The sequence below is a fragment of the Cynocephalus volans genome, chromosome 3, assembly GCF_027409185.1.
Source record: "Cynocephalus volans isolate mCynVol1 chromosome 3, mCynVol1.pri, whole genome shotgun sequence".
Classification (NCBI taxonomy): Eukaryota; Metazoa; Chordata; class Mammalia; order Dermoptera; family Cynocephalidae; genus Cynocephalus; species Cynocephalus volans.
Window position 1 is genome coordinate 158,179,086 of NC_084462.1, and position 12,897 is coordinate 158,191,982.

The following is a 12,897-nucleotide window of genomic DNA, read 5'->3' on the forward strand; positions in this document are numbered from 1 at the left end:
ACAAATGCTACAATCACTGATAATTATATTCTTTTAAGGAAATCTTGTACAACAGCAAAGCAACCAATTTTAAAAAGAAAATGAGTGTATATAGTAATTTTTTTTTTTGCAAAGTAGGTACAAAATTCAAACCTTTCACTTTAATATCTTCAGTCCTGTGATTGACTTAAATATTCAGATATATAGCAACAGGTTTTTATTTATACCTAAAATTTGATACATCAGTCTTTAAAAGGTTTTGGCTTCTTTGATTTGAGGGAATTCCACATGAATTTTGATATGATGTACTGTTTACCTGGGGGATATGGCAGCTGAGGGTGTAATGCCTGTGGAAATGGTACATTCTCTCTTTCACTACTAGACATATCGAGCCTTGGAAAGATCCTACTAATTAACCTCTCCCCTACACAACATGAAGTTTAAGCCTCAGTTTTGCCCTTAAAATCCCGAACAAACTTTACTTTAACATGCAAACATGGGTTTTTGCTAAGGTAAGTTTTTTATTTTTTCCTTAGTTCTTATTCGTCCATCTCTCATGGGGCCCTTCAACCTGTAAGATCTGAACTTAGAAACAGTTTTTTCTCTGTCAAAAAAGGCCTCAAAATATTCAATTAGATGAAAGAAGGTAGAGAAAGTATATACCATGCTCCCATGAGAATAAAAGGAAGAGGGAAAATATATAGACACATATATATGCCTATTTACTATAGAATATCTTGGAGGAATATTTAAGAAACTTGTAGCAGTTTCTCTGAAAATTTACTGTGTGCACAGTTTTTATTATTAAGATTAAAAAGCTACCTGGTTTAAAATGTATAGATTAAAAATGAGGAAAAGTAGAGTTGGAGGTATTAATATGGACTCTTGGTTTAAAATTCTCATATATATATGTACACACACACAGATATGTGTATTTGCATGAATTAGTACAGATAAATAATTTTCTAGCTCTATCAACTGAGGTGTGAGAAGTAGTGCTACTCCTGTAGCAATAAACACACCTACTTCCCAGTCCTTGGTTTCTAAATACCATTCTCCAACACAAGGAACCAGGGCTCACTCTTTGGAGAATTGATTCCAAAACTGGAATAGGGAAAACACAAGATGAGCACAAAAGCGCAGAACATCTTATCATGCCAGGAAGTATGAAAGTCCTTTAAAAAATTTTTTTTCGTTGCATATTCAAAGGACACAGGAGCCCACGTGAATGAGCTCCCAATGCCTAATATTTTAATAACTCAAGCAACCAAAAAAACATCATGTTGGATTATAACCTAAATAATAAAATGTTCAAGAATCCATACTGATGTAAATAAGTAGGGGAGAAGCAACAACTCTTTCTTATACAAAAATTCCAACTAAGAAGTACAGAAGGAATAAGAAAAACAGAAAAATCACCATGAAAATACCAAGGAAACAACTGTCACAGGCATGATCCACAGATGCATGTTAAAATCATTGGGTCAAAGTTTAATCAGAAATGCTACTTATATAGACTCAAAGCATCTCTGTCATAATATTTGGTAATAACAAAAGGAAAAGTAGTAAGTTTACAGTGATCAAGAGTCATATCGCCCGTAAAGCACACAGAAACCATTCTCTGATATGATGCACTGAGAAGGACATTGTCACCTCTGTGGTATCCTTCTTAATAGTACATGGCCTCAATCAAATCATGACAATACAGCAGGCAAACTCGAATTGAGAGACATCCTACAAAATAAGTGACCAATGCTCTTCAGAAATGTCGAGGCCTGAAAGATGGGAAAGACTGTCACAGATTGGAGGAGCCTGAGGAGCTACAACAACTAAATACAATGTGGACCCTTGACTGGATCCTGGAACAGAAAAAGGTAATCACTGGAAGAACTGGTGAAAAACAAATAAGTTTTGTATTTTAGGTAACAGTATTGTATCACAGTTAATTTCTTAGCTTTGAGAAATGTTCCACTGTTATGTAAGATATTAAAATAAAGGGAAGCTGAGTAAACGGTATACAGGAACCCCCTGTACTCTTTTGCAACTCACCTGTAAGTCTAAATTTAAATTGAAAAAAGTGTTAAAATCTTAAAAAATGAAACTGGGGGAAAAACTGAAGAGAAGTTGGATTTCTCTTCTACAAGTCTTCACATTTTTTACTTACCACTTTTGGCATTCCACTATTCCTTAAAAGGGACAGTGCCTCTTCCTTTCTCTCTACACAGAATTTTATTTTCCTCTCTGTCCAGCTTAATTTTTTTTTCTGGCAAAATCTACAATATCATTATGTTCTTTTTGTTTATCACCTCTTTTTTAGACAGCCTACTCATCATTTCTATGTATCAATCTGTTTTTTTCCTTCTAATCTACTATAAGGCTCTATTATACCCTTGGTTCAAAAATAAAATGAATATTACATATCATCAGTTGGCATCTGAGCTCTTAATATGTTTCAGGCATTATGTTAAGGGGTTTAAATGCATTATTACTTTTAATCCTCACAAAAACTCTATGGAGTAGGTCCTACTATCATCCCTATTTTAAATATGAGAAAACTTGTTTAGCAGTTAAAAATCTTGCCCAAGGTCACAAGTAAGTGACTCAATACAAAGTTTCTGTTTCCAGAACATATGCTTTTAATACACTGTCTCCTCCTGCCTTTAAGCTGAACTTACATAGAAACTTAGTATCAGATTCAAAGAACTATTAAAACTGGCTTAGGTACTGCTTTTAAGAGATTAAATAATATTTAATAACATTTCAACTATAATGTTTGATTTGGAAGATAAATCTTTAAGGTAGTACCTTCCGTGTCTGTATAGAAGAAATCTAATTCTAGATGATTTGGTGGAGTTTGTGAGTTCACAGGGAGAAGCAAGATGAAATTATTTAATTCCCTAGTGTGAAAAATTTTAAGAAATTCCAAATTTAAGAATCCTAGGTTTAGGGCCGGCCCGTGGCTCACTCGGGAGAGTGTGGTGCTGAGAACACCAAAGCCCCGGGTTCGGATCCCATATAGGGATGGCCGGTTCGCTCACTGGCTGAGCGTGGTGCTCACAACACCAAGTCAAGGGTTAAGATCCCCTTACCAGTCATCCTTTAAAAAAAAAAAAAAAAAAAAAAAGAATCCTAGGTTTATACTGACAAAACACAGGACAGCAATGTCTTATGGTCAATGTGAGATCAAAGAAGCATACATGTATGTCTTTCAAGGAATGTGTCCATTTCATCTAAGTTGCTGAATTTATTGACATAATGCTGTTCTTAATATTCTCTTATTATTCTTTAATGTCTGTAGGTTGGTAGAGAAAGCCACTAACTCATTCCTGCTACTGGTAATTTGTGTCTTCTCTCTTTTTATCCTGACCAGTCTGGCTAGAAATTTATCAATTTTATTCATTTTCTCAAAGAATCTCCTTTGGTTTCACTGATTTCCTCTACTATCTATTTTCTAATTCATTGATTTCTGAATTTATCTTTATTATATTTTTCCTTCTGCTAACTTTGGGTTTAATTTGCTCTTCTATTTCTAATTTTTTAAGGTAGAAGCTTTTCTTTCTTTCTAATGTAAGCATTTAATGCTATTCATTTCTATCTGAGCATTGCTATAGCTTCATCAGAGAAATATCTTCAGATAAACTACTCTTGGTCTAAAGGTTACAATAGCTTTTGGCTCACTGTGAACGTGTTTCAGAACAAAAGAAGATATATATGAAGGAATTTTCATAAATAACAGTGTCTTACTTTGCCAACAAGAGCAGGAATATTCATTGAATTCGTCGCAAATCCCATGCCATATGCCATTGCAGCTTCTACTCCCAAGAACCTTGCTACAAGCTTCTCTAGTTCTTCATGCTTATCCAGGTTTCCTGCATAAAGAAGTTAACAAAATCAATATCAGGAAAGGCTGAATTTAAAAATTATTCATCGCTCCACAAAAAGAAATCATAGTCTATGTGTTGTGACCTTTTCAGTCTAAGGTCTAAGAAGAAGTCAGTATTATGAAGAGTGATGGCTCATAAAGAACACATTAGTTGAATAAACTCAAATTCAGCACCTATGGTGGAATTTCTCCAAGAGAGACACCAACAATTTCTCCCATTCCTGTTTGTGCATGCCAGTTCAAGACCTAGGCCTTAAGAGGCCTAGCAGAATCTGCTTTTACTCTTTTTAAGTCAGCTGCCATGTAAAGCAGTCTAACTGGCCTATTGTAAAGAGAGAACACGTGGGGAGAGAGGGGCTCTGGTGGGAAAGAGACTATGGAGGGAAGGAGGTGGAAGGAAGGAGAGAGAAAGATGTTTAGAGAGCCCTTCACTGTTTCTGCCACCCAGCTGAGATGCCAGACATGTGACTTAAGCCATCTTGGACACTCTATCTTCAGTAATAATGGCTGACCCAATACCACAGGGAGCTGAGAAAGCATCAAACCCTCCCCAAATAGCAGAATCACGAGCAAATAAATGCCTGTTTTTGTTTTAAACCACTAAGTTTTGGGATGGTTTGTTAATTCAGCGAAAGACAGGTAAAACTGTACCTTCCCTCACTTTGATCTGACTGGTAAATTTGTACTGTGATTTTACATTGGTGCTCAAATCCATAAGGACTGAATGACATTGCAGAGAAAAAAGACGCTGAGAAAGAATACTACTAAGCTTGGATGCTATGTGTCCTTAAGGCTTAATCAAGTCACTTAAAACCTCTCTGGGCCTCTGTTTCCCAGTAATAATTTGCCTTATCTTTCTTGTGACATTGTTGTCAGGATCAAAAGAGGTAATATGTTCAAATATGAAGTGCCACTAAGATATAAGGAATGCTCACTATTTGTTGTCACTGCACAATGCTCCCTTAACCACATCATTAGGTCAAGCAGCCTGTGATTTCTGAGTGCCAGCTAGAAACTTTGTTTTAGAGATGGGGGGATAAATTGCTCTCCTCCCATTTTCCTGTTGAAAACCATCATAAAACAACTGGAAGAACAATAAATAAAAACAAAAAATTCCATTTTTTAATTAGTATATATCTGTAATCCTCAACACAATTAATGAAAATGGAAAATATACAGAAGGATAGTGTTATGGACTGAACTGTGTTCCACCAAAAAGCTATTTTGAAGTCCTAAACCCAACACATCAGAATGCAACCTTCTTTGGAAATAGGGTCTTTACAGAGGCAATCAAGTAAAAATGAGGTCATTAGGGTGGTGCTAATGTCTTTATAAAAAGGGGAAATTTGGACACAGAGATAAGCACAGAGGGAGCATGTAAGAAGACAATATTTGAAACATGGGAAGACAACTGTGTGACTGCAGTGATGTATCTATAAGCCAAGGAACACCAAGGATTTCTGGCAAACACCAGAAGCTCAGAAGGGTTCTCCTGTAGAGCTGTCAGAGCTCTGAGCATGGCCTGCTGACACCTTGACTCCATGATTCTAGCCCCCAGAACCACCAGACTACATTTTTGTTGTTTTAAATCACCCATTGTCTGATATTTTGTTATGGCAACCCTAGGAAACTAATACAGATGGTAGATGACTCACAACTAGAAGAAGGTCACATCTATGTCCTTACAGAGTGGGATTCAATGAGAATCAAGCAAACTCATTGTATGAATCCTGGAGAGGCTTAAAAACTGGAGGCAAGGGGCCGGCCTGTGGCTCACTCGGGAGAGTGTGGTGCTGATAACACCAAGGCCACAGGTTCGGATCCCATACAGGGATGGCCAGTTAGCTCACTGGGTAAGCGTGATGCTGACAACACCAAGTCAAGGGTTAAGATCCTCTTACCGGTCATCTTAAAAAAAAAAAAAAAAAAAAAAAAACTGGAGGCAATAAGCATCAAAGCTGGCAAGGGTTAAAGTTGGGCTACAAGCAAAATTACTGTTTGAAAGATGATATAAAAAACAGACAGAGTCCCTCCAAGTAATGTAGGTTCTAAAAAAACAGAGAGGAACCTTTATACATTGCTGGTGGGATTGTACAATGGTGCAGTAGCTTTGGAAAACAGTTAAGCAATTCCTCAGACAGTTAAACATAGCTACCATGTGACACAGCAATTCCACTCCTAAGTACATACCAAAGAGAAATGAAAACATGTCATACAAAAACTCACATACCCATGTTCAAGGCAGCATTATTCACAATAGCCAAAAAGTGGAAACAACCCAAATATTCACCCAGTGAAAAATGGATAAACAAGATGTAGTATGCCCACACAACGGATTATTATTCAGTCAGAAAAAAGAATGGGATACTGTTATATGCTACAACATGGATGAATCTTGAATACATAATGCTAAATAAAAGAAGCCAAACACAAAAGACCACAATATTATATGATTATATTTATATGAAATGTCCAAAAATAGGCAAATTCATAAAGACAGAAAGTAGATTACTAGTTGCCAAGGGCTTGGGGAGGGGGGAAAGCACTAAGTAAGTGCTAATGGGCATGGGGTTTCTTTTAAGGGGAATGAAAATGTTCCAATATTAGATTGTGGTGATGGTTGCACAACCCTTTGAATATACTAAGCAAAGGACAAAAAAAGGAATAATTATGATTTCTAACAATATATATGCTAGTAATATTGATTTAATCAACATATCTCAATGTTCAATCCCCAAAATATGTAAAATCGATTTTGATTCAATAAATAGAAAATTTTTTTAAAAAAGAGGGCCAGCCCATGGCTCACTTGGGAGAGTGTGGTGCTGATAACACCAAGGCCATGGGTTCGGATTCCTATATAGGGATGGCCGGTTAGCTCACTTGGGAGAGCGTGGTACTGACAACACCAAGTCAAAGGTTAAGATCCCCTACCAGTCATCTTTTTTAAAAAAAATAAAGAAGTACCAGAATGCAACTATACAGCAGTCCTGGAGAGCAACCACTTCAAACTGAGGCAGGAAGCAGGATGGAATTACATTAAGGAAATATCTAACAGTACCCAGCAGACCACATTAAAAAAGAATAGGATTTTTAAGTCTCCTCCTCCTAGAAGCTACCTAATAGATTTTAGCCAAGAATTTAAGATGAGATAAAGATCTAACCAAGGCTCCTCTGGCATTAAACTGGTAAGGGATCAGAGAAATAGAAAACTTCATGATGTAGATGCAAAGTATATTTCAGATTAATACAAAAGACTATCCCATTTCTTACTTACTGAGTTATTCTACAGCCAAACTTTTAAAAATGCAGACTTTTTAGATCAAAACTTGCATACTACATATACACATAGACTAAGAATTAAGCCAAAATACAAACTCACTTTTAATCTTTAAAAATAAATAAATACAAGTCAGATCACTTTTTACGCTCAGATACCACAACAGAATCTAAGGACCTTTGTGGTGTCTAAGAAAACATATACTAGCCTATTTCCAGAAACAGGGCAGAGAACCTATGAAAATTTTGAAAAGAAACCTAAATAAAATTCAACATGTTCTAACTCTCACAAGAGTTTACTTTCAATTGGAATTTACTTTAAAAAGCAACTCTGAATATTTTCTAGGAAGAACTGCTTATGTTTCTTGGCCCAGGGTAATAACATTGAACCTAGGAGTAAAAATTATAGCAGGGATAACTATAGGAGCCTCCTAGGAAACTTCAATAGCAGTAGAAACTAGAGGTCTTGAAGATCTAACAACTTGTATATATGGTTTGAAAAGCCCAACTTAAATAATAAACTATAGGATATAAAGCTGCACAATTTTTTTTTACTTTTTATTTCTTCATTTTGTTTTAAATTTAGTGAATTGACAGAGTTGCTGTGGTAGGCTAAATACGGATGCAAATCCTTTGTTACTCTTTCCATTATAGAGGTGGAGTCTAATCCCCGCAACTCTGGAATCTGGGCTGGCCTTAGTGACTTGCTTTGACCAACAGAAAGAGGCAAAAGTCATATTCTGGATCTGCAAGGCTAGGCTTGGGCATAAAAAGATTTCCAGCTTTCAGTCAGGTATCTTTGAACACTTGCTGGGGAAAGTTTGCTACCATGTAAGACAAAGGACGTGTAAGATCACCATGTTGTGAGGAAGCCTAAGGTAGTAACAGGGAGGAGCTACAAAGAGTTCAGCCATCCCAGCCTAGGTGGAACATGTGAATGAAGCTGCTTTCATTCCGCTATCTCTAACCTGTGTAAGAACCACCCAACTGTGCTTGCCAGTCGTCAGACCTATAAAAAATCATGAATTGTTTTAATCTGCTAAGTTTTGGGGTGATTTACAGTAATAAATACCAGAAGTTATGCCTTATAACTTCTACAGTTATCTGTTCTGTGGAACAAGAAGAATTTAAAATCTTCCTTTGAACTAAAATAAATTAAACTTCTTTATATAAAGCTGTTAATTCTTTACATCTTACAGGCTTGTAACAATAATAAAAAGAGCTTACATATATTGAGTATCTGTGTTCCAAGTGCTTTACATGAATTAGCTTATTTAATTCTTGAAACAACTCTATAAGGCAGAAATTACTAGTAGCCCCAATTTACCAGTATGAAAACTAATACTCTGGTTTCTCTTCAGATCGTATAAATCTTTCGCCTTTTACCAGTATGAAAACTGATTAACCCTCATATGCCCACGTGCTGATAAGTGGTACTCTTAACCACTGCCATTTGCAAAAGCCAAAAAAATCAGTGTTAAATGAAACAAATACTTATGGAACTTTTCCGGGGACATTCTGTATGTATAACATATTGGAAAAGATACATATATCTCAAAATGTGTTAAAAGCATTAAAATCATCCATCACTTCCGAAAAAGGAAGCATTCTTTACCTGATATAAACTACATGGCAAAGTAAGTGTTTAGATCCTTAACACTCTAGGTGTTTATCAGTATCCTTTGCACCTGAGTAAAAAGTCAAAAGTAGCAGCTAGCCAATAAGAGCTTACACTTACCAATCTCCTGCCGAGTGCTGCACACTCCAACCCCATACTCCTCGAGCACTTTCGCAGCTGCTTCTTGACACGATCCAGTATTCCGTGCAAATCCAAGATAGTTGTAGGAACCCATGTTTATAACACCTTTAATTATATTCCCTGTATACCTGTGTTTCAATAACATAAAAATTAATAAGACTCATGAGCTATTTAAATACTTAAATGTAATAATAAATGTACTGGTAACACAAAAAAAGTACCGCAAACGGGAAGTAGAGAGAATGTGGTCTATGTGAAAAGGATCTCACCCGTACTGGCCAGCCACCAAAAAGAAAAAAACAAACAAAAAAAAAGCTCAAACTCACTACCAATTAGGGAAATGAAAGTTAAACAAAATACCAATTTTTACTTATTAATAGTGATAAGATTTAAAAGCTGGTGATATCTCTACTGTTTGCCAGGACAGTCTCTAATATACTGCAGATAATGTCAGCCAGTACTTATTTTTGGAGGGCAGTTTGGCAGTAGTTATCCATTAAAAGATATGCATCAATTCCCACACACGAGCATATATACATGAGGACCCTTTAAGCGCCACTACACAATTTGCCACGTCCCTTTTCCAGGCACCAGGACCAGTGACATTCCACATGGTAAAAGCTCAGACAGCCTGGGTCCCTAAGTAAAGACAACACAGTACAGAGGCACCCCAACCTAACATGGACATGAAGTGTGGAAAAGAAATAAACTGCTGTTGTTTCAAATCCCTGAGATTTTGGGTCTGTTAACACAGGATGACTCAACTCAACCTGCTATCACAGCACATCTATACTGTAGAATACTATGTAGCCACCACAAATAACGAATTTACTGTGAACATACACGTGAGAAGAATGTTACCAATACGTTAGCAAGCAAAAAAATAGTAAGCCATAAAATAATTTATATAGTATGATCCCATTTTCTTTGTTGTTTTATTGGCTGGCGGGTACAGGAACAATCTCATTTTTATAAATCAAAAAACTACCTGTGTGTAACACCAGTAGATACACTACACACACATCCTCACAGAAGACATCTGGAAGAATAATACAAAACAAAGTGATAACAATGGTCACTTCTGAGGAATGAAGGAGGATTTGTGGGAAGTGGATTTGCATAGGGATGGGGTTAGTTGTCATGGGGGACTTTCAGTTTATCTGTATTATTTGTCTTTTCTTTTTAGTGGCAATGCAATCATGTAATACTTTTGCAATCTAAACAATAAAATAAAATGTTTTCTAAACCAATCCATTTAAGTAAAAATACTCCATATACTCTTAAATCACTTAAAAAATCAATATGCCCAGAAATAAATTCAGATACTTGATTCTGGTATGTGGCATAATAGAAGGGGTAAGTTTTTCTTTCTTTTTTAAAATTTCTTTCATTCATTCATTCATTTATTTATTTATTGGCAGCTGGCAGGTACAGGGTACCAGGCAGGAGGCAGGTACTGAACTAACCAGCCAGCCTTTTTTTTTTTTTTTTTTTTTTTTAACTACAAATCAAATTTTGTTCTCAGGGCTGGCTGGTTAGCTCAGTTGGTTAGAGCATGGTGTTATAACACCAAGGTCAAGGGTTCAAATCCCCATACCTGCCAGCCATCAAAACACACACACACAATTTTGTTCTCTACTATATAACCCAACACAATATCAAATGTAACAAAAATATATTTTAAAAATCTCACTAACAATGAACATATGCAAGGAAACTAATCATATTGTACTGTATCCTCAGCTGCTACTCCTATTTTGAGAGATTACTCAATTTGCAATAAAATATTTTCTCAAATGAAGAAATTCTTTTGCTGCTGTTGCCAAGAAATAATTTCCCAACCGAGACTCACCTGAATGACCAGTTATAATCATCAGACTGCCTCTCCATGATGTCCACCTTGGCTCCAGGCACACTACAGATGGGTCGATTCCAGTTGTCTCTTATCCTCATGTAGAGGTTCCTTGTATAAAAGTTTTCGAAATCCTGATACAATGACACAAAGTCCTGCCAACAAATGGTGAAATACTATAAATTTAATTAAGTTTCTTTAAAAACAAATTTTGCAACTTCCCTTTTCATACTGCAAGATAAATTATATTTAATTACCTCACCAATTCTCTATGTATTTATTTTAACACAACTTTCATTAACCAGGTAAAAACCACTTAACTTTGATGGCTGACTTATATTATTACATGGCTTCAAATAACTGATTGCATGAATATGAAGCCAGTGAATTTAATTAAGTAGGCCTCATAAAAATAAAATCTAGTTGTACAGTTTTGGCATTAAATGTTTTCCCTTCCTAATAACCTCAAAAAGACTGCTCTTCCACCCCCACCCCTCCCCAGGTAATATATTAGATATATTAGGAGAAAATGCCATAAAAAACACTATAATTCCAATTTCAAACAAGAAAAATTATTCCAAAATTATGATTCTATCCTCTGCATATTACCAAAGATCAAAATGAAACAAATCCAGAGAAAAAGTCATAAACAAGAAACACTAAAAAGTAGGTTATAGGAAGCCACACACCTTAATGTTTTCTTCCACTTGGATAGGAGTTTTTAAAAAAAAAATACATCCTCAAAATGAATTCCCATGACCTGGGACTCAAAGCTTCCCTTTCCTCTTTAAGATTAAATTATACTAAAATTTAACTCTATAAAAACTCAAATCAGAGTGGAGCTGCAATGAATGCATAATGCTATGCCCAGTGTGATATGACGACTGCTCAGAACACACATGACCAGACCACATGAGATCTACTTCACTTTTGAAGGCAAAGGGTAAACCAAACAAAAAGGAAAGGGAACTACAGTTCTACTATAATCAGTAAACGACTGAGTTTCTTTCTAGCCCTCAGATCTGGGCTTGGCACCAATTTATATTAGCCTGTCAAATAAGCTAATCAAAAATGTTTTAAAAGGCTTAAGCATTATTCTGTAAAAGATTTTCACTGCTAAAAAAGACTCTACATAAAACTCTAAAATTAACAACCTTCCAAGACATGGGACTCTATCTAAAGTGCCTAAAAAATGAGTCTCACAGTAGATAAATCTCCTTAAATAAAGGTGAGCAGAGTCAGAGATTACTCTAAGAATTTGCAGTACCTGATACCAACTCACAATTGTTTTTAATATTCACCTTTCATAAGGACAGAAAATATAAATAAATAATGCATTTAGCACTTCTGGAGGTTTATCATTTAAACAGTATGTTCCTTTTGATAGTCTCTTCTAATAGTACTGGATGAATAAAAATAGGAATAGAGACATCCAAATTCTAATTAAAGACTTTTCTTTGGCTATTATTCACTATGCATTTATCTCCCAAAGGAAAAAAAAAGTAGTCTCCAATCCTTTTCGATTCACATCAAATAGGGTAACAGTACTAACTCTCCTTATGAAATCACAGTACTGTCCATCTCATTTCTTTATAACCTATCTAAACACTGCATATTAATGTTTAAGGTATTAACTTGAATACTTGAGGGAAATATTTCCTCACAAATATTTATTAATAACAAAGAGCAATATTTTTTGGTTTTAGTATATAAACATCAAAAAAGCTTAGAACCTGGTCCAGATAACAGAAGGGTTATCAAATCCCAAGATAGAAAAAGAGCTGCAGGCTAGAATGAAGTAGAGCTTCACCCCTCAGCCTTGGACTAAACCAAGATAGCTAGTGACATAGCTGTGTGTGGTTAGGACCTTCTAAACAGAGAACTGTTACTGCCATTACAATGAGAGAACAGTGAAGTCCTTGAGACAGGGGCACACAAGGAGAGGAGAGAAGTTCTCACAATGAGGGATGTCAGGTATCAAAAGCAGGTGGGACAGAATGGTAAAAGAGAGGGACTGAAGTCTTAGCTTCCCTTTACTCACTAGCTAAGTATAGGGTAGCAGCTGTGACCTCAGTTAGAAGGTTCAGCTGAGAGATCTGAAGGGCACCTAACCAAGCTCCCTGAAGCTTCGCAATGAAGAAGAGA

The 12,897-nt window shown here is 35.9% G+C and overlaps 1 protein-coding gene across 1 annotated transcript in view; it reads right to left on the reverse strand.

Moving 5' to 3' along the window:
• The window catches only part of SPTLC2 (serine palmitoyltransferase long chain base subunit 2), a 105,450-nt gene that overhangs the window by 58,006 nt on the left and 34,547 nt on the right, over positions 1-12,897 (reverse strand). Inside the window, exons 3-5 of the mRNA XM_063090827.1 lie at positions 10,753-10,907; positions 8,880-9,028; positions 3,724-3,848 (exon numbers count right to left, since the gene is read on the reverse strand). Coding sequence (XP_062946897.1) covers positions 3,724-3,848; positions 8,880-9,028; positions 10,753-10,907 — 429 coding nt within the window. The remainder of the gene's footprint in view (positions 1-3,723; positions 3,849-8,879; positions 9,029-10,752; positions 10,908-12,897) is intronic.